The sequence below is a fragment of the Chanos chanos genome, chromosome 6, assembly GCF_902362185.1.
Source record: "Chanos chanos chromosome 6, fChaCha1.1, whole genome shotgun sequence".
In the NCBI taxonomy this organism is placed as follows: Eukaryota; Metazoa; Chordata; class Actinopteri; order Gonorynchiformes; family Chanidae; genus Chanos; species Chanos chanos.
The window spans coordinates 5,460,047-5,487,546 of NC_044500.1; the positions used below are offsets into that span (position 1 = coordinate 5,460,047).

The following is a 27,500-nucleotide window of genomic DNA, read 5'->3' on the forward strand; positions in this document are numbered from 1 at the left end:
GAGGCAGTGCTACAATGACGAAGGCTTTGTGGGCAATCAGAGGGACTGAAATTCTAATGATGATGATGATGATGATGATGATGATGATGAAGATGAGGGCGTGTCTAACCTCAGCCAGGTTCTGTGTCTCGGTCAGTCTCAGATATTCTTTCTCCAGCACATCAAGTTTCTCAAACTTGGCCTGGACATCTGCGTGGTCCACTGAACGATCCTTCTCCAGAGAAACCTGAGAAACCAACAGAATGTACTCACTAAGTCAACCCTCACCAACCACCAATAATCACTCACTAAAACAACCCTCACCAACCACCAACAATCATTCACTAAAACAACCCTCACCAACAACCACCGATAATCATTCACTAAGTCAACCCTCACCAACCACCAATAATCACTCACTAAATCAACCCTCACCAACCACCAATAATCACTCACTAAATCAACCCTCACCAACCACCGATAATCATTCACTAAAACAACCCTCACCAACAACCAATAATCATTCACTAAAACAACCCTCACCAACCACCGATAATCATTCACTAAAACAACCCTCACCAACCACCGATAATCATTCACTAAAACAACCCTCACCAACAACCACCAACAATCACTCACTAAATCAACCCTCACCAACCACCAACAATCACTCACTAAATCAACCCTCACCAACCACCAACAATCACTCACTAAATCAACCCTCACCAACCACCAATAATCATTCACTAAATCAACCCTCACCAAGCACCGATAATCATTCACTAAAACAACCCCCACCAACAATCATTCACTAAAACAACCCTCACCAACAACCACCAACAATCACTCACTAAAACAACCCTCACCAACAACCACCAACAATCACTCACTAAATCAACCCTCACCAACCACCGATAATCATTCACTAAATCAACCCTCACCAACCACCGATAATCATTCACTAAAACAACCCTCACCAACCACCAATAATCATTCACTAAATCAACCCTCACCAACCACCAATAATCATTCACTAAATCAACCCTCACCAACCACCAATAATCATTCACTAAAACAACCCTCACCAACCACCAATAATCATTCACTAAAACAACCCTCACCAACCACCAATAATCACTCACTAAAACAACCCTCACCAACAACCACCAACAATCACTCACTAAAACAACCCTCACTAACAACCAACAATCATTCACTAAAACAACCCTCACTAACAACCAATAATTATTCACTAAATCAACCCTCACCAACCACCAATAATCATTCACTAAATCAACCCTCACCAACCACCAATAATCATTCACTAAATCAACCCTCACCAACCACCAACAATCACTCACTAAAACAACCCTCACCAACAACCACCAACAATCACTCACTAAAACAACCCTCACCAACAACCACCAACAATCACTCACTAAATCAACCCTCACCAACAATCACTCACTAAAACAACCCTCACCAACAACCACCAATAATCATTCACTAACAACCACCAACAATCATTCACTAAAACAACCCTCACCAACAACCAATAATTATTCACTAAATCAACCCTCACCAACCACCGATAATCACTCACTAAATCAACCCTCACACATGTCTCTCAGTTTTTGCAGGCAGTTCACTGACTGGCAGTTAAGCACCTGACAGAACAATCTGAGCAGTGGCAGTATGACAGGAACGAGGGGGGGGGGGGGGGGGGGGGGGGGTGGGCGATTTTAAAATTTTAAAAAAAGAAGAAGACTGCTTATAGATTGTAGAAACAGGTCGACGTATGTATGTACAGTGTGCGAACTGTAGAGGTCATGTGGACACAGAAACACAGCGCATTTGGCAACCAATCACAGCAAAGAGCTTAAATATTAGCAGAGCACCAGGCAACCAGGTGTGTGTGTTTGTGTACGTGTGTGTGTGTGCGTGCGTGTACGTGTGTGTGCGCACGTGTGTGTGCGTGTCTCTCCCACCTGTTGTTTCAGCACGGCTGTGCGGTCAGACTCTGCGTTGCGCACCATCTTCCTCATGTACTCCAGCTGTTTCTCCAGCAAACGACAGCGAGACTCAGCTGAGGCCAACTGACTCACCAACTCTGAGAGAAAGAAAGAGAGAGAGAGAGAGAGAGAAGGACAGGTAAGAATCGTAATCACTCTTTAAGGTTCATTTTTTATTCTCTTAATGAGAGCCCTTCACCCAGTCCTCCAGTCACTGGCTCTTTGGTTCTCTGGAGCAACTGTTAAACTTGTGAAATGTACTGCGGTTGTAAACATATTACAATTCACATCAGTTCATATACAGCACACGCACACACACACACACAGATACACACACACGCTCATATGCAAAAAAAAAAAAAAAGTTTTCAAGCTCTTTGCAAAGATAAAGATATTTAAATTTATCCATCCAGTCTGCATCCAAAATGTATACAGTATACCTGAGTCTGACAATCACCTCTCTCTCACACACACACATGCGCGTGCACGCACGCACGCACACACACACACACACAGGCTGTGGTCTCACCCTGGTTTGGAGGTGTCTCTCTGTGGGCGGGCTGAGGGTCTGTCTCCAGAAGGTTCCGTGAGCGTGCTGTCTCTCGGGACAGCCTCTGGAGGTTCTGTTCAGCCTGTGTTCGCTCCAACTCCAGCTTGCGGATCTTTTCCTGGAGATTCCTCAGAGCCGACAGAATCGCTACACACGCGCGCGTGCGCGCACACAAACACATGATAAGGTATTCACGGATAGTTCAGCAGGGTTTTATAAACAGCTTCACAGATATAAAAACACACAATATATGGAAAAAAAATAACATGAAAACAAAACCAACTTTTTTGGTGAAAAAGCATTTTATTTACTTGTCCACCAATCTGTCTGTCTGTCTGTCTGTCTGTCTTTATATCGTGAAACTTTATTTACTGAACACACTGGTTACACATGATCTTATAATTCATGAAGTATTACTATTACATCTGTAATTACATCAAAAAAGCTCTCTGAAAATAGACAAAGGCATTATTATACACTGACCACTAGGGGGCACTGCTAAGCACAGGGTTTTTTGTTTTTTTTTTTACAATTGCTAACAAGTGTTTACCTATCTATAAGATACTTTTTCTAAATTCTTAACACAGCAATGCACCAACATCACACAATTAGTCAAATATTTAATTTTCTGCTCAAAACCACCTTTTGTTCATTAAATACCAACTCTACATTTCAAAATGCAAAAAAAAAAAACTTTCTCTACATACACTGATCCTGTCAAAACGCAGAAAACCTGAATCGATATCAAATCATTCTGTCAAAACACTAGCACATGTTTCTATCCAAGAGGAACACATAGTCAATCATAGCACAATGACTTTCAAAATACTAACCGTTGATGGCATTACAAAAACTGCATTACTATTCATGTTTCAGTTCTACAGGTACCTGCATACAACAGACAATATGAAATCCATTGATTTTTATAATTCGGTTTCCTTTTACTGTAAACCACCCTACAGTTTTCAGTTGAGTGTCAAATGTGTGCATGTTTGGCAGTGTAGTGTCTAAAAGTGAAGGAGTCGTCTTTACCTTACAGAATGTACAGTGGACAAAAATAGTAAGTGTGAGAGAACTGCTGCAGTAAAAGCTTTATTAGCAACATGACATTGCTGCCAGTGATCAACAAAATATCCAACATACATGGCCTTTGCTTCCAAATGTGTAAAAATCATAAACTCAAATACAGTTAAAAAGCCACAGCTACTCCTCTCCCTGGTCCTCCTCCTTTCCCTCATTCAACTATTCCTCTCCCTTGTCCAGAACTCAGCTATTTCTCAATGTTTCAGTGATCTGTTCATCCAAAAATGTTCATCAGCTGTCTCAATATAGCTTTTGCGCAGCTGTTGTTGCAGAAGTGGAGGCTTTATGCTATATTTAAGGTTTTGAACATTAGGTTTTCATTTCAGGCATGCTGTGTGCAAGCATTTGTAAATAAGACAAGAAAGATCCATAATTTTGTTATCGGGTAAACGTATGCATAAAGAAAATTTAAGTATTTTAGAAACGTGTTAATTGACTGCATCTTCTGTGAAAACAACATGAACTGTGTTAATGGTATGGTCCACAACAGACGGATGTTGTGCCAATTGTGTTTAGAGTTTTGAAAATGTGACCACAGATCGGACTGAAGGATGTTAGTGACTGTAAAAAAAAAAACTGTAAATCAGCAGTTTGCTCTTTAACTTCACCCTGTCACAACTACACATCTGACAGAGTCAGTCAGTCAGTCAGTCAGTCAGCAGCCAGTCTCCCTCATTAGCACCTGCAGTATCTCTTCCCCCTCTCCTGTCACCCCAACCCCCTGTTCTTTCCATCCCTCTTAAAGGCGCACTGAGCATGCCCAGTGGAGCGTGCGTATGTGTGCATGTGTGCGTTGGATATCAGGTGTCTTCACAGGTAGCCATGGAGACCAGTAGTACTATGGCAAAAGGTCTCGGGGCTATATTAAACCCCACAGAACAATACAGGAACACGGTCCATGACACTGACACGAGCACATACAGTAAACACGCCTACGCACACACACACGCCCTAGAGACAAGCTACATGTCATGCAGTTCATCCACATGCTGTACAGTCTAGTTACTCTCATCTAGTGCAGCCTAATGCCCTAATAATGAAAAGTTGTGTTTTATGTTTGTGTGCGTGAGATATGTTCTTACAGAGCTTTGATGTCTATTTGTACACATATACTGTGCGTTCAAACTGTATTACTATTCAAATTGACAGCTTTGATATGTCTACACACATATATATGTATGTGTGTGTTTGTATGTATGTGAATGTGTGTGAGATTGAGAGAGACAGTAGGGAAAGGGAGAGAAAGGGAAAAAGAGAGAGAGAGAGAGAGAGAGAGAGAGAGGAAGAAAGAGAGAGAGAGACCTATGCAGTTGCTCTCCGCAAAAATTGTGACAAGCGTGTGATGAGCGTGTGTAGCTTAGAGTGTGTGTGTGTGTGTGTGTGTGTGTTTGTGAGTGCGCACCTGTGCACTGAGGAGATTGCTTTGATATAAGTGTACATCAGGATGTGTGTGTGTGAGTGTACGTGAGTGAGTGAGTGAGAGAGAAAGGGAGAGAGAGAGGGGGGGAGAGAGAGAGGGAGAGAGAGAGAGAGAGAGAAACCTGTGCAGTTGCTCTCTGTGAGAAATATGACAAGAGTGTATGCAGCACTGTGTGTGTGTGTGTGTGTGTGTGAGGAGCACCTGTGCACTCTCGGGAAGGCTTTGTAGGAGACAGTGTGAGTATGTAAATATATGATATCACTCGTTCTGTGTGTTACCAGAGCTTCTGCCCCTGGAGAGGGCTTTAACCTGACCCTGTTTAAACTTTAGCGTGTTCCCCCATGTGTGGGTCAGCACTCTGAGTGTGTGTGTGTGTGTGTGTGTGTGTGTGTGTTACCTCCGCTGCTGCTTTCGGGGAAGGCCTTGACAGTTGTGTGAGAGCGTGGTAAGGTGGTGTTAATGAGAGGTCGAGTGGACGGATACTCAGCAAAGGACGGCAGAGACACACAGTCAGACATCGCTCCGTCTTTAGACAAAGCCTGGTAACACACACAAAACACACCATTCTAGTCCTCACACATCATTCGCATTCAGTTTTACTATCTGTAATCCACCCTGAGGTCCCTGAATTGGAGTTCTGTTGAACAGCTTTTGTGATCCGGCCTGACAATTAAAATTGGATGGCTTCACTCGTGAGATGAATGGACGAAGATTTGATCTGATCCAACAAAATATAACCTATTTAAGGCTCAAACATCGGTGAAGCGCTAGTACAGCCTGCAACGGAATAAGTGTTATTTTTGTAAATGTATTATAGGCTCTGCGTTTTTATCGAAATCGATGTCAAAAAAGCTTTTAAGAAATCTCTGGTATGAAATCTACACTCGCCAACTAACGGTATTCATAATTCACTAAGCTTAATAGTTTGATCGCTTCTATAATTCTGAAGACTAGACACGCACACACATACACAAACACACCTATCATAGATATTATCTAAATCTTACATCATTAGTAATGTTTTGTCTTTATGAACTACTATGAGAGAGTACCTAAACAGCACTACTCTAACAACTGTGTCTTTGTTTTAGTCTTCTCATTTAGACCACATAACTTTCTACTGTATTAAATAGCAGGGCAAACACGGACTAACATAACTTGCGACGACATTTCCTTGATAACAATAAAACATCTGCGGATATCATTTAACTTGGCGAGAAACTCAACTATGACTAACACTACCTGCCTCAGTGGTATTTCAACAGCTTGCTACATGCTAACTTACCCTTTCCCGACCAACGGCCGAAGAACTTTTAGAGGCGGTTTCCATTATAACTCATGCGACATAAGGGTAGACTATCCCAATTTACAGCATCCGTGTGTCTTCATCGCTCATATTTAGACGTGGACACCATACTCCCAACAGGAAACAAAATACAGCCGCGTAAAACGAGAGGGAGGCGAGTTGGAATTGCCAGATTCGATTGACAATTACTAGCCCAATCAAACACGAAATGCAATGTTGTTAAATGTGATTGACAGTTTGAGCGCCCAATCACAGCCTAGTTCGTATGTCACTGTTTTGGGATGAGTTTGTTTGTGTTTAAGGTACAGTCGTTCAAGAAAAACTTTCAGCCTGTTTCATCTTTAAAAAATTATAACAATTTATCATGTATACCCATAACAGTGCAGTGTGCTTAAGTATTCAAAAAACAGATATCAACTGTTGTTGTGCACGCAGAGCTTGTTGCTAAGCAGTGGGCAGGGTGCACAATGAAAGGCGGAAGTGAGCAGGGCGGGAAATTTAACGGTGACATGTTGTTCGTCCATTTCCTCACCGGCCTGATTCTGTCGGAGGATGTAGTGTTTGACGTTCTTTGTCCTACAAGATGCATAACTTCTATAGTTATGTTAAAAGGACATGTGGACGTTACAAAGTCATAGCAGCATGTCTTCAAATACATTTATATGTGTGAATTCATGAGGCAAACATGTCTTCCCGTCTGTACAGTGGAACATATTCCCCTGCGTATCGAAAAATAATCACCCAACACTGCAACTCCCATGACTTTATTCAAAACATGAACAACTGGATCGAGCATTTTATGTGTTTACTATGAATTCTGGGTAAAGTAGTCATTAATTTCACCTCACTGTTGTTCGTTGGTTGGTTTTGAATAATTTTATCAGGAAACATGCTTCATTTATTATAAGAGCTATACAGTATCTACTTTCTCTTTCATGTAATTTATATTTACAAGTATTTTCCTTAATGATTCGATGCTTTATACAAAATTAAATATTTTCCCCGTTATGTTTCCGTGTGTTAAATGCGTGGTGACGTATGGTAGCATGACACTGTTGTATGTAACGCACACATTTCATAAACATGGAATGTTTTAAAACAGCATCTGGCATTGAAACATGACAGAGGTATACAAACAGGTCTTTCAACGAGTCTTCTTCCAGATTGATAGAGAGTTACGTCAAACTGAATGACGAAGAGCAAGAGCAAGGCAAACTCACTGCACTTCTCATTTTAGCATCCATGTGCTTACACTCGACTTTACAGATCACATATACATTTGACCTTTTCCAGCTTTCCTTCTGCAAAGGTCAGCAGTCTTGCCCAATCACAAATTGTGCTGAAATCTGCATCAGGGTTTTGTTTTTTTTTTGAGCATTTTGCATTTTTTCACAAGCTCTGAAAACGATCTCACTATCTGTCTGTTCTCTGCAGAGAGCTATCCTCGTGAGCTATCAGGCAATTCACTTTCTCTTCTCCTTTTTTTAATCTACATTTCACCTTTGACATTATCCGTCTCAGAGTGTCCTTGCTTGTCCTTGGACTGGAGTGAGGCGGGGAATGAAGTGATTTTCTGGGGAAAACTTTTGTGCCGCATACTGAAAATCAGAATTTCAAAGAGTAAACTTCGTAAGCCCAAGTGCCGAAAAACAGTCGATCCATCGAACATACACCAAATACACACATAGAAAATATTATCTGACTGAGTTCCCTACACTGTCAACACTAGACTGACACACACAGGCAATCCGCAGGCGACATCAATAAGGGCTCCTCAATTCAGGCTTCCGTTATGGCCCAGTAGGGGGCAGCAGTTCCCCAAATCTTCATAGAAAATGTTAGACCAGGCTGGCAGGAAAAACACAGATGAGAACTTTTGTGTTTTCCATTAAATCTGTTTACCCACACACTCTCAGACTCTCTCTCTCTCACTCGCTCTCTCTCTCACACACACACACACACACACACTTCAACATCCCTGATGTCAGACTCATTTAAGAGTCTGGTCCGAAAGAGTTCATTCCAATAAAACAACATTTTATAACACAACAGTTCGAACCTCTTCCTGTTATAACACCAACCAAAATTATTATTCATGATATGGTAAATACATTAATGCATATTCCTATGTAATTGAATACAAAAATAAAATAACATTACAAAAATATATATGTTTTGAAAATAACATATGTCTCAGAGGTTTATGAGCTGATGTTTTAGTGCATGTGGAACAAAGCAAGGCAGGAAAAAAAAAACGTTATCGATGACTCAGTGGCGGCGCGAACCAAATGGAGAGGCTGGGAAACTGGACGAGCGTGTGAGCGAAAAAAACGTTCGCACTTTCGTTTCTCTGGCCGCCGCGGTGACGCAAACGCCAGATTTCCGCTTCCGTTGCGGCAGAGGTAACGTAGCGCGCGGGACGTCTGACAACCAGTTTCTAGAAAGAAGGCAGGTGGGTTAGGAGAGGGCAGAGGTCGAAGGTCGAAAGGTCACCAGACGGAACACTTGTCGACCGGGTGCATGGGCGAGCCCTTCGGACAGTGGAACACTCGTCCGAACTCGTCAAACTGTGAGACGCTGCCGATGACCCTAAAAACAGCAGTCCTCGGTCCGTTACACGGCAACTAAATCTCAAACAATGTTTCACAACAGACTGTGCAGAATGAGACAAAATCCATTCGTAGATCTATGCATGCTGTATGAACACTAAGTATTGCCATTTATGAGGAAGGAGGGAGAGATAGAAAGTAAGGAGAGGACAGATGCGTGGAGGAGAAGAGTGAAAAGGTGGTGTGAGAATCGTGTGTGTGTATACCTGTAGTGTTCAGGTGCATGTTTGTCAGTCAGTAACTGGAGGTATATGGACTGAGACCGCCTCTTCATGCACCAGTTCTGTAAGGTGATTGGAGGAGAGAGCCGTCAGTCACTTTATGATCGCGTGATCTGTAATGGACATTATACTCGATTGCTTAGCATGATATTTTGTCTTGTGTTAAATACAGAAAAACAACTCTCAGAGTTAATTTAACACTGGCTAATTTTTAACCTTTTTTTTTTTTTTAATTAAACAGATGTTTCGGCAGACCAGCGTAGGAGAAAAAACAGGGTAGCTGCATGATGCTGCGTGATTTACACAGTTGAGTGTTTTTTTCAGCGTTCAGTAGTGTTGTTGTTTGTTGTGTGGTAAAAACCTGTGCAAAAGCGATGAAGAGGAGCTGCTCATGAGTGTATTTGAGTCCAGGTAGAGGTCTCTCAGGCCCATGATCCCTGACCCACTTCTGATACGCCTACAGACACACAGACAGGCAGGCAGGCAGACAGACAGAGAGACAGAGACAGGCAAAGAGAGACAGACAGAGAGGGAGAGAGAGCGAAACAGGTACAGACAGATACAGAGAGAGGGAGAGAATAATTCTTATGTAAAAGTATCACACAATCTATGTTCCTGTGGTTTTATTATATCATTACGCTGTTTCTATTCTTCAAGCTCTGGCATTAGGGTTGTTCAAACAGTCTTTCCAAAAAAGCACCCTTAACATGATCACTGAGAGTGAGTCAAAGACAGAGAGAGACAGAGAGATAGATAGATAGATAGATAGATAGATAGATAGATAGATAGATAGATAGAAAGGAGAGACATGTGAACGGATGACTAAAAAGAGTGACCGACGGCCATGCGGAGGTGGTAAGGTTTGCTGCCATGGCAACAGTGGATCTATCAGAAGGTTGATGAGTGACTGATGTTGATTGGCTGTTTGAGACTCACATAATAAGACAGCTTCAGCCCTCCCAAATCAGCTATGTTTTCTCCCAGGGTTAATCGACCGTTCACCTATACACACACACACACACACACACACACACGCATACACACAGTTAGAGCAAGATGGTAAGTGTGTGTGTATGTGTGTGTGTGTGTGTGTACGTGACGTGTGTGCATACACACCCTCTGATTGTAGACTGTGAAATTGTCATACAGTTTCACGATACATTCCGCTTTCTTCTGAAACTTCCTGTATGACTCCTCAGTCCACCACTGCTTCAGGTTTCCATAACGATCATACTGACCACCTATCAACACAAAGGAAATAGTCACGTGACTAAAGTGTTCTAAACAACATTAATTCTAACTATCTATCTATCTACTTATTAGCGAGTGAACATATAAAGTCAAAACGTTCTACAAATCAGCTTTCTCTTTCTCTCTGTCTTTTTCTTTATGTCTTTGTGTATGTCTCTTACCCCAGTCGTCATAACCATGGGTCAGTTCATGTCCAATAATGGCCCCGATCCCCCCATAGTTCAAAGACCTGGAGACAGACAGAGGGTGGGGTAGAAGTGGAGACAGAGAAAGAAACAGACATTTAAAATAACTGGTTATAACTGAAAACATTCCATACGTCTCAGTGACACAGTGCGTCTCAGTGTCTGTGGTATGAGTTAAACGCAAATGAGGAACTGAATTAAATAGTAAACTACAATCTAGAGCTGCGATGCACTGTGCTCTGAATCACAAGGTGCAGTGCTAACATACCACCACTAGGTGGCTCTATGTTAACATCTCTACGTGAGACTTTTGTGAACACTGGGAGATGAACAGCCAGGGTCTCACCAAACCATTACTCCCATAGAGTATGCGTGCCTGTGTGTGTGTGTGTGTGTGTGTGTGTGTTTGTGTGTATGTGTATGTGTGTGTGCATGTACACGTTTGGCCTTCAGCTATTCTAATGGCAGTCTCTTAAAACTGACTTTAGGAAAGGAAATCAATACACCACTGCAAATGTCACTTTCTGAGTAAAACAGCTCCCGGAGTGGGACAAAGACACACACACACACACAAACAAACACACTCTCACACACACACACACACACACACACACGCACACGCACACAAACACACACACACAAACAAACACACTCACACAGACACACACACACAAACACAAACACACAAACACGGTTCAGGATTTGTTGGGAAAATGCCAGTCTGTTTGTCGACTATGGGGATTGAAGTGTAGGAATATTTGGAGCCTTTTCAGAAAAGTTGGTGAGAGTTTGTTTTTTTGTTTTTTTCTCCAAAACTCATTTTCTATATTTCTGCAACACTGCCGAGCCTGACAGAGAGGCTAGGGGTTGTTTGACATATAAAAGGAGAGAAATTATGAAAACGTCTTAGCAGGTCAATAAAAAGGAGACAACAACAAAAACAAAACAGACATTCTTAATGTCATGGACGGTTTGTCTCTTTTTTATAAAATAGATTATCTGAGCTTCTACATAAAGTGTGGGTGAATGAATGAGTGTGTGAGTAAGCACTTGAGTGAGTGAGTGAGTGAATGACTGTGAGTGAGTGAGTGAGTGAATGAATGAGTGAATGAGTGGGTGAGTGAATGACTGTGTGTGAGTGAGTGAGTGAGTGAGTGAGTGAGTGAACGAGTGAGTTGGTGACATTTGAGAGACTTTTGGGATTTGAACCTCGGCAGTATTTGAGAGCTCTCAACGTCCCCTTAGTCCGCTGCTCAGGCTCCTATGGGTCAAACAGAACCACCCACAGCCTTGTGGGTCTGGCTCGGGAGAGGCAAAGGCTAGGGGAGTGCAACCCCAACGGAAAAGCACATGGTGCTCAGGTGATTCTGAGCTCAGGCTCAAAACAAAGGGGGATCCACCCTTAGTACACGAAGTCCAGTTCCAAAAGTCCAAACTTCAAACCGGGAGGAGGTTGCCTACAGCGAGGGTAAAGAGAGACAGTATGATAGACAGGGTCTACAGCCAATCGGGGGGCCACGCCCCGGAGAATGCTCATTGGAAAACCAGTGGAAGGAAGCCATCTAAAAATTGGGACGTCAAAACACTACATCTAGCTGGGAAACTGGACAACTTGGTACTGGAAGCAGAGAGATTAAATGCCGACATTATGGACATAGCAGAAACAAGGTGGACGGAAGAAGGTTTCATCGTGAAAGATGACTTTCTGCTCATACACTCGGGGGCCACAGAGTATGCGCATGGAGTTGGTATTTTGCCGAAGAAAAAAACCAAAGAAGCACGTTATGGGATACTGGCCAGTTAGTGAAAGAAACATCTTGTTAAAAATAAAAGCAAAACCATTTGATTTGTGCATCATCCAATCATATGCACGAACACGTGATTACTCTGATGAGGCACTAGAAACATACCATGAGGAAATGAACAGAACTCTGAAAGGAGTCGAATCTACAGACGTTCCTATTATAATGGGCAACTTTAATGCAACTTAAGTCGGAAAAGGCAGCGTTGACAATACCGTTGGGAGTTTTGATCTTGGAGAAAGAAATGAACAAGGAGACAGGCTAATAACTTTCTGTCAAGAAAAAGATCTAGTCGTCAGCGATACATTCTTTAACCAACCTGTAAGGCGTCTACACACGTGGAAAAGCACAGGTGACGTAACGCGCAATCAAATTGGTTCTATCCTGTTAAGAAAGAGATTCCGTAACAGTATCAAAAAGTGCAGAACATACCCAGGGGCTGACATCAATTCCGACCACAACTCGCTTATAGCCAACCTTAAAATAAAATTCAAAGCACTAAGTCCACAAATTGATAAAGCTATTAAAACCCGACGTGAGCATCCATGACGGTAGAAGACGCACGAAAGAAGTATCTAATTGGCCATGAAAAATCAGTATGAAGCGCTAGCGATTGATGGATATGATCAAAGCAAATGGGTAACAAAAGAACACCTGACAGAGAGCAACTGGGAATGTTTCACAAGAATTAGCATAAAACATGCAATATAACAACTGCCTCCCCAAAATCACTCTGCTAAACACCCACGGGTGACGAGGGGAGAGTCTCCCGTTTAACGGAAGATAGAAGAAATGCCAAAAATACAAACAAACAAACACGCAGCTATAAATAAAGTGAGAACGAAGAAGCGCAGAGAAGCAGAAGAAACGTGGTGAAATAAGAAACGCAATGACATCGAGTTGAAGTCAAAAAGGGGAAATATTACCGATGCGTTCGAGGAAATGAAAGATCTCGCGAAAACCCGAGGGCAACGAGAAAAGTGGAGGCAGAGAAAGCAAAGATGGCAAGGTTATTTCCACAGAATTCTGTTCGAAAAAGACGACGTTCTGAAGCGATGGGTTTAACATATAGGTGAGCTGTTTCATAACGAAAGACCGGACAGGCCAAAACCCAGCGGCTTGACGGGCCCTCCTGCATTAAAAGAAGAGGTTTCGAAAGTGCTCTGCACAAGATGAGAAATGGAAAAGCTCCGGGGCTGGACAAAATAACGACAGAAATGCTGAAGGCTCGAGAAGAACTTGGGATCGAGAGGCTGACAGATTTATTCGATAGCGTATATGACACGGGACATTTTCCGTACGACCTACTGAAACGAGTTTTCCTCACCTTACCAAAACTACAGAAACCAACAGAGTGTCAAAGATTTTAGAACTATAAGTTTGATGGCACATACAACTAAACTTCTACTCTAAGTCATTTTAGAAAAGCTTAAATCAAAAATTAACAAAGAAGTTGGCGAAGGACAGTTTGGGTTCAAATCCGGATTTGGTACGAGAGGAGGAGTATCTTGTGTGAACATAGTGTTACAAAACCATTTGCAGGCAAAGAGAGATTTATAAGCACGCTTCATTGATTACTCCAATGCATTCGATAAAGTTAAACACTTAAAGTTAAATGCTTAGAAACAATTAGAGATGTTGGGAAAGACATCCATCTTAGAACGTGTTTGTATTGGCAGTGAAAAGCAGGCATAAGAGTGGATCAGGAGTTATCATCTTACACAGAAAACAGAAGAGGTGTCCAACAGGGTCGCGCTCTTTCGCCTTACCTTTTCCGTATCTACACGGAATTTATACATAGAGAAAAAGTTGAAGAGATGGAAGAGGAAAAGGCTGGAGGCAGGAATATGACCAATGTAAGATATGGAGATGACACAGTATCACTGGCAACGAAGGAGGAATCAATACAGCGTATTGTGGATGCAGTTAAAAGAGAAAGCTTAAGAGCTGACCTCTCAACGGATGTTAAGAAAACTTTTTTACCAAAGAAACCAGATGAAAACATAAACATAATAGTGGATGGTATAGTAACTTGAACAAGTGAAGCAACTCAAATACCATAGTAACCGATGGCTCCGGTACTAAAGAAGCAGAGAGAAGGGTTGAGATTGCAGGAAATGTATGTCTGAGGATGAAAAACCTACTAACATCAAGACAAGTATCGTTGAAGACAAAGTCAAGACTGGTGAACTGTGTGCTCTGTCTTACTGTACGGGGCAGAAACATGGACTCTAAATGAGGAACCAGAAGAGAAATTAGAATCGTCTGAAAGGTGGACCCACAGACGGCTCGGCAGAGTGAGATGGTCGGACAAGAAGAAATACGTGAACGACTTAACGTTACAAAACAGCTGTTGCCACGAACCAAACAAAAAAAATGCAAATCTTTTGGTGGCGTGAAGAGGCGTGACTCTACACTAAAAGACTTATCGTGGGGGAAGAACAGATGGCAAACGTTCAACGGAACAACGACACAGGATTTGGATGGACAACATCAAGAGTCGGACATAGTTAACTGCAAACGAGGCCACAGTGTGAGCTGCAGACAGACACTGTTGGAAAGCCATTTCGCGTCGGCCCCTGGACCAGAGATAACACCAGTGATGAATATCTGAGAATGTCACAGGCAGGAACATTCTAAGGCACTTTTTTTAATTATTACTGGATTAGAGTATGCCTAAAATTGTTTGCATTTTGGGAACGTTTCGCTGTGGGCGAATTCCTGTGAGTGTTTGGGAATGTCACGGAATAGAGTAATCCTGAAACTTTTTTCGGGAATGTTACGGAATAGAAAATAGGATCGGGGGATATTTGCAAACGGATGGGAATACTCACTGTGGGAACTCCGGGTCGTAGAGGGTCGGCTGAAGTATTCCTGCAGGAAAGACTGGCGAAAGGAAACAAAAGTTCAAACGTTTTAAAAGAAAGAAAGAAAGAAAGAAAGAAAGAGTGACTGAAGGATAGAGAAAAGTGGTGAGAAGGAGAGAGAGAGAGGGAGAGAGAGAGAGAGACAAAGGGAGTAAAAAATGCCTTTACTCTAATGGCTGTGTTCACTTCTCTTCTTCTTCTTCTCTCTTGCCCTCTCTCTTTCACTTTCTCTTTCTCTCTCTCTCTCTCTGAATTGATTTTCAGAGAGGTAAATCTAATCTCCAGACAGACACAGACGCCAATAACCACAGCAGAGTGAGTGATGACAGAGGCTGTGTGTGTGTGTGTGTGTGTGTGTGTGTGTGTGAGTGAGTGAGTGAGTGAGTGAGTGAGTGAGTGAATGAGTGAGTGCATTTGTATGTGCCTTGAATGTATTTATGTTCTTTTCACTTTTCTATGTAGGTGTGTATGTATAAGTCTGTGCGTGTCTGTGTCTGTCTATAAGTGTGTATGTGTGTGTGTTTCCGTGTATAAGTGTGCGTAAGTGTATGTAAGCGTGTGAAGTGTATACCACTCACCCATCTGGTTCTTGTTTGGTAAATAATAAGCATTCAGAGCTTGTGGTGGAAGGAGCCACCTGTGAACACACACAGACACACACACACACACACAAACACACAACGTTTTTAGCATTACATGTGTAGTGGAGGGCACTAGTCTCATTTTCTAATCTCCAATATTCTCTTTCCCCGTAGCCATTTCATCATAATCCCGTTTTAAAAGTTCGATCTCAATCGATCTAAACTAACACTCCTAATGAAAAGCACCGTCCACACTCATAGACACAGGGTCACCCTGAGGTCCACACACACACACACACACACACACACTCACTCACTCAGAGTCCTTCAGAGGGGCACAGGAAAAACAGTGTAGAAGTGTTTAAAAGTGTATTATATTTGTCCTTTATACAGGCATAGGTGAAAAGCAGAGTTGACTGTTAATGTGTAGAAGTGTGATGGATTTATGTAAAAATGTACAGACACAGTGAAGCTGTGTTGTCAGATCTGTAAACCAGGGCAGGGCTGTTCACACGTGTGTGCTGTGCTGTGTTGTGTTTTGCTGAGTTGTGTTGTGTTGTGTTGTGCTGTGCCGTGCCATGTTGTGCTGTTGGGTGTGTTGTGTTGTCGTTTGTGTTGTGCTATGCTGTGCTGTGCTGTGAGCCTATCCTGCAGCCTTGAGTCTTATTTGACTGTGTGTTTACTGTGTAAAGTGTAAAGTATGAGTCCGTATTTTACTGTGTGGTGGTGTGTAAAGTGTAAAGTATGAGACTGTATTTTACTGTGTGGTAGTGTGTAAAGTGTAAAGTATGAGGCTGTATTTTACTGTGTGGTAGTGTGTAAAGTGTAAAGTATGAGGCTGTATTTTACTGTGTGGTAGTGTGTAAAGTGTAAAGTATGAGGCTGTATTTTACTGTGTGGTAGTGTGTAAAGTGTAAAGTGTGAGGCTGTATTTTACTGTGTGGTAGTGTGTAACGTGTAAAGTATGAGGCTGTATTTTACTGTGTGTTAGTGTGTAACGTGTAAAGTATGAGGCTGTATTTTACTGTGTGTTAGTGTGTAACGTGTAAAGTATGAGACTGTATTTTACTGTGTGTTAGTGTGTAAAGTGTAAAGTATGAGGTTGTATTTTACTGTGTGGTAGTGTGTAAGTATGAGACTGTATTTTACTGTGTGGTAGTGTGTAAAGTATGAGACTGTATTTTACTGTGTGGTAGTGTGTAATGTGTAAAGTATGAGGCTGTATTTTACTGTGTGTTAGTGTGTAAAGTGTAAAGTATGAGACTGTATTTTACTGTGTGGTAGTGTGTAAAGTGTAAAGTATGAGACTGTATTTTACTGTGTGGTAGTGTGTAGTCTGAAATGTGGGAAGCAGTTGACCAGCTGGCCGTCACTCACGTGGTCTTGTCCACTTCTTTGTGAATTTTTTTAACTGACAGTTTGATGTTATATTTGATGCTGCTCAGGATGTTCTTAAAGTAGGTTTTCTCATTCACATCAAACTGCAGGAGGAACACAGAGAGAGAGAGAGAGGGGGGGGGGGGGGGGGGGAGGGTCAGAGTGACCTGTGACCTGACTGAAGGTGTTTCTATTCAGTGTCAACCCAGTTGTGGGCGTGGCTTCTTACCCCATACTCTTGGTCAATGAGTTCTGGCTTTAGCAGGAAATCTGGATAACCAGTCATCACCATCATGTGCTGCAACTGAGTCAGAGAGAGACAGAGAGAGAGAGAGAGAGAGAGAGAGAGAGAGAGAGAGAGAGACAGAGAAAGGGGGAGAGAGAGAGAGAGAGAGAGAGAGAGAGGGAGAGAGAGAGAGAGAAAGGGAGAGAGAGAGAGAAAGAGAGAAAGGGAGAGAGAGAGAGAGAGAGAGAGAGAGAGAGAGAGAGAGAGAGAGAGAGAGTTTTTCTTTGATAGATTAAAGCAGGTTTCTTTGTCCCTGTATTTACTAGCCTTTAAATCTCTTTGTTCCCTCTAGATGGATTCTGTATTGTTTATTCACTGTGTAATTTGTGTTGTGCGTTTGTTTATCTTCTTGTTGTTTATTGAATACTTTAGCTCTGGCTGCCTCTTTGGTTGTCTCATCCATCCAGTCCAACTCCTGCAGTCTGAGGTCCAGTGCATGTTTAATGTCCTCTACCAGCTCCTGTACCTGTCACAACAAAAACACAACAGCAGCGACTGAGCTTAAGTTCCAGGGCAGTCAAAGGAAGGGCAGTGCAGTGAACTCTCTGTGGAATCTTTAGAATCTTTCCGCGACACTCGTTAGAATGTTCAGCTTTATTATTAGAACCAATGGAATCTTCACCTCCCAGAGCAGCGAGTGATTCTTTTAGAGCGTTACAGTTTTACAGTGTCCTCCTCTTCAGTTACTAGGCTACATTCCAGAACGTTCCAGAGCTTGTATTATGATATCATTGTCCTCTCTTTGATTTTATTGTCTTACCACTCTATCCTTTATTTTCCACTCCATTGTCAGTTCTTCAACGTTTCATCACAAGCAACTATCTCAAAGGGGTTTTTTTTTTGTTTTGCTTCTTTTTTACTTTTCATTTTAGTTTCCCTCCCTGCTTTTCTGCTTTGTGAAGTTCTGAGCGTACATGATTGAAAGCTGTTTGCTAGGAACTCCATTTAGAGAGGCTGTCGTAGCCTCTTTAACCTCTGAAAGAACGACTCGGAGAAACAGAGAGAGTGAAAACTCTCTCAGACTGACTGACATTTTGACAAAGGACTCTTATTCTGTCAGACTCCCCGCCACGGCGACCATATGCGAGAGGCCTGCTTTCAGCCATCCATCTCTCCCAGAGAAAGAGAGAGAGAGAGAGAGAGAGGGGGGGGAAGGAGGGAGAGAGAGATTTTATAAACACTGTATTTTCTTCGTTTTTGAACTTAATGGGTGCATTAACCGTGACACAAATACAGGCGTTGGTGAAATCCAGTCTGACACACACTCATTGAAGGTATAGGTCATGTTCAAGTAAAATGCAGTTACATCGTCCAAAAATAGGAGGAGAAAAAGAGAGGGACAGAGAAGAAAAGGAGGGAGAGGAAAGGGAGAGAGAGTAAAGGAGATGTGAGAGAGAGAGAGAGAGAGAGAGAGAGCGAGAGAGAGGGACAGAGAGAGAGAGAGAGAGAGAGAGAGAGCGAGAGAGAGGGACAGAGAGAGAGAGAGAGAGAGAGGGACAGAGAGAGCGAGAGAGAGAGAGAGCGAGAGAGAGAGAGAGAGCGAGAGAGAGCGAGAGAGACTCCTGCCTTGGCTTTGCTTTTGGAGGAGAAGTGTTGTTGGACGAACAGGGCACCCAGGGCCATGCCGAAGTGTTTGTTGGTCTGAGTGAGACAGAGTTTTCCCAACTCCAGCTGACGCTCCGTACCATCGATCTCCCGGGAAAACTCATGGATCGTACTTCGAAATGCCGTGGACAAATGCTCGCTCAACGCCGCCACGATACGCCACAGCATGTAGTTATGAAGAACTCTTCATCGAGAGAGAGAGAGAGAGAGAGATGAATTTAATTAACTTACTCATTTTGTTTTTGCCCTAAAATATCATATCTATATATCATTATCATCTTCTGTTAAAGATTTAAGGTATTATATACTTGCAATCATACCAATTAAAAAATGAATTAAAATGGGGAGCAGCACACAGAAGCTGGACTTTCATAATCAATAGAAGAGTCCACTTTAATAAGCTAAGATTTATTTTACTGAAATGAGCTCAAAGACTAATCAGTGGGGAGAGAACAAATTTGATGGAGAACATAGAGAACAAGCACAGTGTGTGTGTGTGTGTGTGTGTGTGTGTGTGTGTGTGACACAGCGAGAGAGAGAGAGTATAAGGAAAGTTAAAGGAATGAATAATTGTTCTAGAAAGGTTTCTAATTAATCAGTGTATAATTGAAACAGTGAGCAAAAATCACTTTAAGTTGGACCACCATGAACACACACACACACACACACTTCCCCTCTCCCTCTCTCTCTCTCTCTCTCTCTCTCTCTCTCTCTCTCTCTCCACACACACCAAAGCTCCTGTCTATGACATCACCCCTGCATATGGTTTTAATTTTGACTTGTGAGAGCCATCTCAATCATAAAAGGCCTTGGCACTGGGACTGTACCGTCTCGCCAACAAAGCACTCCTCAACACAACTCAACAGACAGAGAGAGAGAGAGAGGGAGAGGGAGAGAGGGATGAGGGAGTGGAGAGGGGAATGGAGAAGAGAGAGCGATAGAGAAAGAGTCCTTGTGATTCTGACCTTCTCAGCTATGAATGAGGAGAATAGAGTGTTGCAGGTGTGCACAGGGGAATCTTTTGTTGACTGTTTGTTTATTTTCTCAGCACCTGTTTTTTTCCTGCGTTGGTCATACAACACTCAGTGACTGGGTCTGACTGCAGTCTGGGTGGAAATGAGGAATTTAGGAAAAAGGATATTAAATGAAAACGCATTGAAGAAGTGTGCCCTAATGAAAGAACAATGAGACAAAGCTGGTGGCGGATTAGATGTAAGCTTATTAGGCTAATGTATTCAAATGACACTCATTACGCATAAATGCACCCTACTCATCTAAAGAGCACCTAAAACAATCACTCTGCTTACATTAGTGCACACACATACACACACACACAGACACACACACCTAAAACAATCACTCTGCTTACATTAGCACACACACACACACATACACACACTCACACACGCACACACATACACACACACACAAACTGACAGATGGAGAACACTCACACAAAGAATCAGAACAGTGCACAGAAAAGAAAAGCAAGGAAGAGAAAGAAAGGGAGAGATAGATAGAGAGAGAGAGAGAGAGAGAGAGAATGTTATGAGTGGTGTCATTGACTAATCTCTTATTAGTGTTAGAGGAGCAAAGGCTAACAGTTTACCCAGCATGCCTTTCAGTCTGAGTGACCCTGCAGAACCAGAGTGACAGCAGATGAGCAATGAAAGAAAGAGAGAGAGAGAGAGAGAGAGTGATGGGGGGGTACACAAATGAAAGAAGAAGCATTTTCCCACAGATGGAGGACAGAGTCCTGCAGTTCTGTCAAAATAACGTGTGTGTGTGTGTGTGTGTGTGCGTGCAAGTAGTGAATCAGTGAAAGAGACTGTGTGTGTGTGTGTGTGTGTATGTGTGTGTGTTAAGACCTCTCTCCTACTGTGAGGTACTGCAGCATGTAAATGAAGAATTGAGTGTTTGTCGGATATGCAAATAAGTCCTCATCTGACAGACGAGACTCCGCCCACAAACAAACTCAACAGCTCAAAAATTACCGAAAATGAAGGAGCAACGAGGAAGAGCAGGAGTGAGGGGATAACGACCAAAAAAATCAGAAATAAAAACAGTCATACCACAGAACATGTCAAATGCTTGTCAGACAATCAAAAAATAATTCTGTGCTCTTTCAGAACAGCTCTGAAAACCCAACCGTTCAATACCGACGATGTCTCTATCATACAGCTGCTAAATGAAAGAAAGAAATCAGACAGTAAATATAAGAATGAGTGTTTCGAGGGTGTGTGTCCTTTTTCAGAGGAGAGGGGAATAGAGCATGTTCGTTTGTTGCAGTTGATTTGTAATGTGTGTGTGTGTGTGTGTGTGTTTCATTGGGATCCCATGGATCAGTGTGTGTGGTTTGTGCTTTGCTGGTATTTTGGCAGGAGCGCTTCACGTCAATTCTCCTCATGTCTGAAACAACTGTCGTTAATCAGAGGTCATTATATGACAGCAATTTGCATACCTTTCTTCAGCCAATCAGAGACGAGTATTCCACAATGACATTTGATTAAAATAAAATAAATAAATGAACTTGAAAAATAAAAAGAGAAGAAAAGAAAAAAGAAGGCGCTCACCCGTTCTCTCCCTGCCGGCAGAGGTCTGTGAGCAGTGATACGACCGCAGATCAGACGGTCAACATTTACTGGCCATCATTTTATGGAAATACTGACCACACGTCGACCAATCAGATTCCAGCAATGCCGTGGCAAAACAGCACAGTCGACATACAAAATCCCTAAAATATATAAATATCTTTTTTTTTTTTTTTTTAAAGGGCAATTTTCAAAAAGTCAGCCAAGTAAACAACCCCAAACAGATAATGCTTTATCTGCCAGTGGTCTCAGTAAATGTGAGGAGTCATAAATGAAAGCCACGGTTTTCCATTTACGATATGCAAACTCTTCTCTCTCAAAACAACAACTGTACGACTTTCTGTGGGGCCAGTGGAGCTAGTCTAGTCTATATCATTAAAACATTTCATATCACTGCGGAAATCTAACACAGACACTATACACTACTACATACACCGATGTTTCTACTGTAGCATTACATATCACCATAGCAACCCAACAGAGAAACCCCCCATACACACCATTGTAAGCTTAGTAGCATTGCATGTCACCACGGCAACCCAACTCAGACCATATACACTAATATATACGCCAAACGTAACTACTGTAGCATTACATATCGCTATAGCAACCCAACTCAGAGCATATATACTAATATATATGCCAAACGTAACTACTGTAGCATTACATATCACTATAACAACCCAACTCAGAGCATATATACTAATATATACGCCAAACGTAACTACTGTAGCATTACATATCACTATAACAACCCAACTCAGAGCATATATACTAATATATATGCCAAACGTAACTACTGTAGCATTCCATATCACTATAACAACCCAACTCAGACCATATGCATTAATCTATATGCCAAATGTATCTACTGTAGCATTCCAAACCACTAACAGAGACCTGTCAAACTACTTTAGGGACCAAATGAATGACTCTCCGGAGAGAGCTCCACCAGAATATGGTCTCAGCCCGGTCAGCCGCAAGAAGGCATTTGAAATGTTTTTAGGAGCATGAAATGAATGTCCTTGGTCAGTTCCATAATGACTGAGCTTATTTAGAATCTAAAGAATTAGATTTGTCTTTCAATATCAGGCCACTTGCTTTGTGCAGACTGAATTATGTGAATTTAGCTGTCTTAGGAAAGCCAACATTATGTACTTGAGACAGAAAACTTTCTCGGTGCTGTTTTTAAGGTCAGTGTTTCTGAGTTTTAGTGCGTTGGCTCTTTTAGCTGCAAACTCCCTTAAAGAGCTTCCAATGTTTCCCTTTTGATTTCACGTCACAGTCAGCACAAAAAAAAAACAAAACAAAAACGCTACAGGCCTTCTCTTCTTTAAACACACACATATAACCCCGAGAGAAAGACAGAGAGAAAAAGAGAAAAACAAGAGAAGAAGAAGAGACCTGGAGAGATGTCTCTAATTCTGAAGACGACGGGAGGCAGAGGAAAAGAAAAAGAAAAGAGCGAAAAGAAAACCAATATGAAACGAAGAGAACAAAAACAGAGACATAAAGTCAGTCCCCGGCTCTCTGCCCCACGGCGCGGAGCTGAGAGCTGATTGGCTGATGAGCTTGTCATCGCCATGGCGACGATAATGACAGTGATTATGAAGGGAAGGGGTCACTGTATGATTTTTATGGGATGTAATGCATTATTACAGGAGATATGGTGATGAGCTCGACAACCACCAAGAAAATAACTCCAAAAAAAAAGAGAGAGAAAAAAAACAGGATGAGAGAGAGGGAAAGAAACAGAGAGACAGAGAGAGAGACATAGAGAGAGAGAGAGAGGGAAAGAAACAGAGAGAGAGAGAGAGAGACATAGAGAGAGAGAGAGAGAGAGAGAGAGAGAGAGAGAGAGGGAAAGAAACAGAGAGAGAGAGAGAGACAGAGAGAGAGAGAGAAAGAGACAGACAGAGAGAGAGAGACAGAGAGAGAGAGAAAGAGAGAGAGAGAAAGAGAAAGAGAGACAGAGAGAGAGAGACAGAGAGAGAGAGACAGAGAGAGAGAGAGGGAAAGAAACACAGAGAGAGAGAGGGAAAGAAACACAGCGAGAGAGAGACAGAGAGAGAGAGAGAGAGAGAAAGACAGAGAGAGAGAGAGAAAGACAGAGAGAGAGAGAGAGAGAGAGAGAGAGAGAGAGAGAGAGAGAGAAAGAGACAGAGAGAGAGAGAAAGACAGAGAGAGAGAGAAAGCTGACATTACAGCAGACAAAAGAGCAAGAGGAGAGGTGAATTAAATTACACTAACAGGCAGCCAGAGAGTGGAGATACATACATATGCGACACATGGATACACACACGTGTGCACACACACATGCACACACGCGCACACACACACATGCACGCACACACACACACAGAAAGAAGCCAGTGAATACCAGCCAGCAGTCAAGGCAAAACATGCACACAAAGAAGAACTGAAAAGAACTGAAAGTGGCCATATGTGTGTGTGTGTGTGTGTGTGTGTGTGTTTGTGTTTGTGTTTGTGTGTGGTGCTGTATGTTTTGTTTGGGTCAGTATTGGATATCTGTCAAAGGAAGAAAAAAAAAAGGCTAACTCCCAAAGCCCCTCCACACACACACACACACACACACACACACACTCACACACACACACTCACACACACATACACACACAGACTTCCCTAGGGGAAAGTGACAGCAAGGCACACACAAATACACTGTCAACTTCTGGTCTTGACTCTTGGACTCTGGGGAGTTGTGTGTGTGTGTGTGTGTGTGTGTGTGTGTGTGTGTGTGTGTGTGTGAGCATGTAAAGGATACATAAGGGTCGATACTAATAAGCCGAAATACAGCTGAGGCTTTGCTCCACAATGATAATACCCTAATGTAGTCTCTCTCTCTCTCTCTCTCTCTCTCTCTCTCTCTCTCTCTCTCTCTCTTTCTCCCTCCCGCTCTCTCTCTCTCTCTCTCTCTTTCTCCCTCCCGCTCTCTCTCTCTCTCTCTCTCTCTTTCTCCTTCCTGCTCTCTCTCTCACACACACACACACACACTCTTTTCTTTCCACACTCTCTCACTTTCATCACCTCTCTCTCCTGTCTTTTCTCTCTTTCTTTCTCCTCTCTTTTCTTACCTTTTAGACGTGATTTTGATGATATCAGAGACTTTCTGCATGTAGTCTGTCGCCAAAACAACTATCTCTTCATCTTCAGAAAAGTTGTCTTGAAAAATACGGTCCAGCAAACGCTTCCAGTGCAACTACACACACACACACACACACACACACACAGAGAGAGAGAGAGAGAGGGAGGGAGAAAAGACAAAGTGAGACAGTAAACATAATTTCAACACTATAAAGAAAAACTATAATGATTAGGAAAAAAAGCAAACTGAAATATCAGAGCATATCTGTCACATTTGCTATTGATTTATTATGCACTTAGAATTGCTTTCTGGGCCAGAGACTTAGCCTTCCTCTCTGCCCTTCTTATGAGTTTTATAAGAATGGCCAATTTGGATCAATCAAGCATGAATGCTGCTTGGCACTGAGAATGTCTCTGTTTTCACTTTGTTTTTTAACTCAAACTTCAAAGTCATCCAAAAAAAAAGGAAGTTTTTCATCAAAATGGAACAAAATTATATTGCCAAGAAAATGGACATTTAGTTCAAAAAACTTATGAGAATTAGATGTATGCCCTCTCTCTCTCTCACTCTGATCGTCCCTCCCCCTGTCTGTCTGTCTCTCTATCTCTGTTTGTCTCTCAGTCTGTCTTTCTGTCTCTCTCTCTGTTTGTCCCTCAAGCTGTCTGTCTGTCTCCCTCTCTGTTTGTCCCTCTGCCTCTCTCTCTCTCTCTCCTTTTGTTAGGCCCTTTGCCTGTCTGTCCCTCTGTCTGTCTGTCTGTCTGTCTCTCTGTTTGGCCCTCTGTCTGTCTCTCACTCTCTCTCTCTCTTCATTTGTCCCTCTATCTCTCTGTGTCTCTGTCTGTCTCTCTCTCTCTCTCTGTGTCTGTCTGTCTCTCTCTCTGTTTGTTGGGAGTTTGGGTATATGAGTAATATATGACAGTATTAATGCTTGAGAAAAGTAGGACAGTTCTGGAAGGATATGAACAACCTGAGACGTGAGGTTGAGAGTATTTGTGTGTGTGTGTGCGTGTCTGCCTGCCAGTGTGCGTGCGTGTCTGTGTGCGTGTGTGTGTTCCTGCCTGTCTGTGTGCGTGTGTGCCTGCCTGTCTGTGTGCGTGTGTGCCTGTGTGCGTGCGTGTCTGTGTGCGTGCGTGTATGTGTGCCTGCCTGTCTGTGTTCGTGTGTGCCTATGTGCGCGCATGTGTGTCTGTGTGCGTGCGTGCGTGCCTGCCTGTCTGTGTGCCTGCCTGTCTGTGTGCGTGCATGTGTGCGTGTGTGTGTGCCTGCCTGCCTGTGTGCCTGCCTGTCTGTGTGCGTGCATGTGTGCGTGTGTGCGTGCCTGCCTGCCTGTGTGCCTGCCTGTCTGTGTGCGTGCGTATCTGTGTGCCTGCCTGTCTGTGTGCGTGCATTCCTATGTGCATGCCTGTGTGTCTGTGTGCGTGCCTGTCTGTGTGCGTGCCTGCCTGTCTGTGTGCCTGCCTGTGTGCGTGCATGTGTGCGGGTGCACCTGTGTGTGTGCATGCGTGAGTGTGAGTGTGTGTGAGTGTGTGCGTATGTGTGTGTGTTACTCACGTTGGGTGCCATCTGTTGAAGCTGTGTCATTGTGATTCGGTTGTACATGCTGTTTATGTCTTTCCTTTGGTCCTCAAACTCAGACACAGTAATCTGACACACAGAGAGAGAGAATGATTATACACTCACACACAATCACACACATACACCTTACACAAAGAAACAACCTTAAACAAACTCACACACACAAACACACACACATGCATACACACACATAATATAGACACACACATACACACAGGCACATGCATATACACATACACACACGCTCACATTAGCCAGCTGTGTTTCCAGTTGTAGGATCTCAGCCGATTTCTGCGTGGCATTGTGAGCTCCCAGCATGCTCAGCAGCCTCTCCATCAGCGACTTATAGGCAGACAGGATCTGACATCATCAGCAAGGGACAAGAAAACACATTAAGCACTTGTGCGTATAAAAACACTACTATGACATCACCAACAACTGCCAAATCCAAAGGCATTAAGAAGCCCAAAAAACAGATGATACCAAAGGTCTCAGAGACCTGTTTAGGAGCCTCTCAAACAAGGCTAAATCAATTTAACACACTTAGAATTAGAGTAAATCTTGGCAAAATTCAAAGTTAGTTTCAAAGAACATAATATATGAAAGACAGGAGGCCTGCGTTGATTCTGATGAGGCTGAACATTGTGCTTCCATGCAAAGATTTCAGCTTTGATTCAGATTTGATTATGACATCACTGGGTCAGTGATGGGTCACTGCATTCTAAACTCAGTCCTACAAAGTGACTGGTCACTTATTGTTGTTGTTGTTGTTTTGTTGTTGTCATTGTTATCATTGTTGTTATTTTACTCTTCGTAATCCGACACACTGAGTGATTATTCAGTGACTGGTAGACTTACTGAGTCAGCTGTGTTACGCGTGTGCTCAAAACACAAATACACAGTCGAGAGGGTTCCCCAAGTTTTGCGAGTTTATGGTGACGTCGAAACCACTAAAAGGCCGACCGGGTTAAAGATCGGTTCAAGGTTTCGAATGGAATGTTCCGGGCAGGTGGGTGATCACATAAGAGAGATCTGTGACATCATCACTGAGGGGTGGGGCAAAGGTCTGTGACATCATCGGCAGCGGCATAACC

General features: G+C 42.7%; 2 protein-coding genes across 2 annotated transcripts in view; both read right to left on the minus strand.

Annotated features, from left to right (window-relative positions):
- cep57 (centrosomal protein 57) overlaps positions 1-6,374 on the minus strand; it is a 10,719-nt gene extending 4,345 nt beyond the window's left edge. The window contains exons 1-5 of the mRNA XM_030776802.1: positions 6,330-6,374; positions 5,442-5,583; positions 2,521-2,688; positions 1,968-2,089; positions 110-226 (exon numbers count right to left, since the gene is read on the minus strand). Of these exons, the coding sequence (XP_030632662.1) occupies positions 110-226; positions 1,968-2,089; positions 2,521-2,688; positions 5,442-5,583; positions 6,330-6,374 (594 nt within the window). The remainder of the gene's footprint in view (positions 1-109; positions 227-1,967; positions 2,090-2,520; positions 2,689-5,441; positions 5,584-6,329) is intronic.
- Positions 6,375-8,826: 2,452 nt separating this feature from the next.
- The window catches only part of ecel1 (endothelin converting enzyme-like 1), a 20,913-nt gene continuing 2,239 nt past the window's right edge, over positions 8,827-27,500 (minus strand). Inside the window, exons 4-18 of the mRNA XM_030778768.1 lie at positions 26,656-26,766; positions 26,383-26,475; positions 24,821-24,945; positions 19,096-19,318; positions 17,897-17,995; positions 17,473-17,547; positions 17,244-17,347; positions 15,864-15,922; positions 15,253-15,304; positions 10,593-10,660; positions 10,297-10,421; positions 10,117-10,182; positions 9,542-9,637; positions 9,166-9,242; positions 8,827-8,939 (exon numbers count right to left, since the gene is read on the minus strand). Coding sequence (XP_030634628.1) covers positions 8,840-8,939; positions 9,166-9,242; positions 9,542-9,637; positions 10,117-10,182; positions 10,297-10,421; positions 10,593-10,660; positions 15,253-15,304; positions 15,864-15,922; positions 17,244-17,347; positions 17,473-17,547; positions 17,897-17,995; positions 19,096-19,318; positions 24,821-24,945; positions 26,383-26,475; positions 26,656-26,766 — 1,473 coding nt within the window. The 3' untranslated portion in view covers positions 8,827-8,839. The remainder of the gene's footprint in view (positions 8,940-9,165; positions 9,243-9,541; positions 9,638-10,116; positions 10,183-10,296; positions 10,422-10,592; positions 10,661-15,252; positions 15,305-15,863; positions 15,923-17,243; positions 17,348-17,472; positions 17,548-17,896; positions 17,996-19,095; positions 19,319-24,820; positions 24,946-26,382; positions 26,476-26,655; positions 26,767-27,500) is intronic.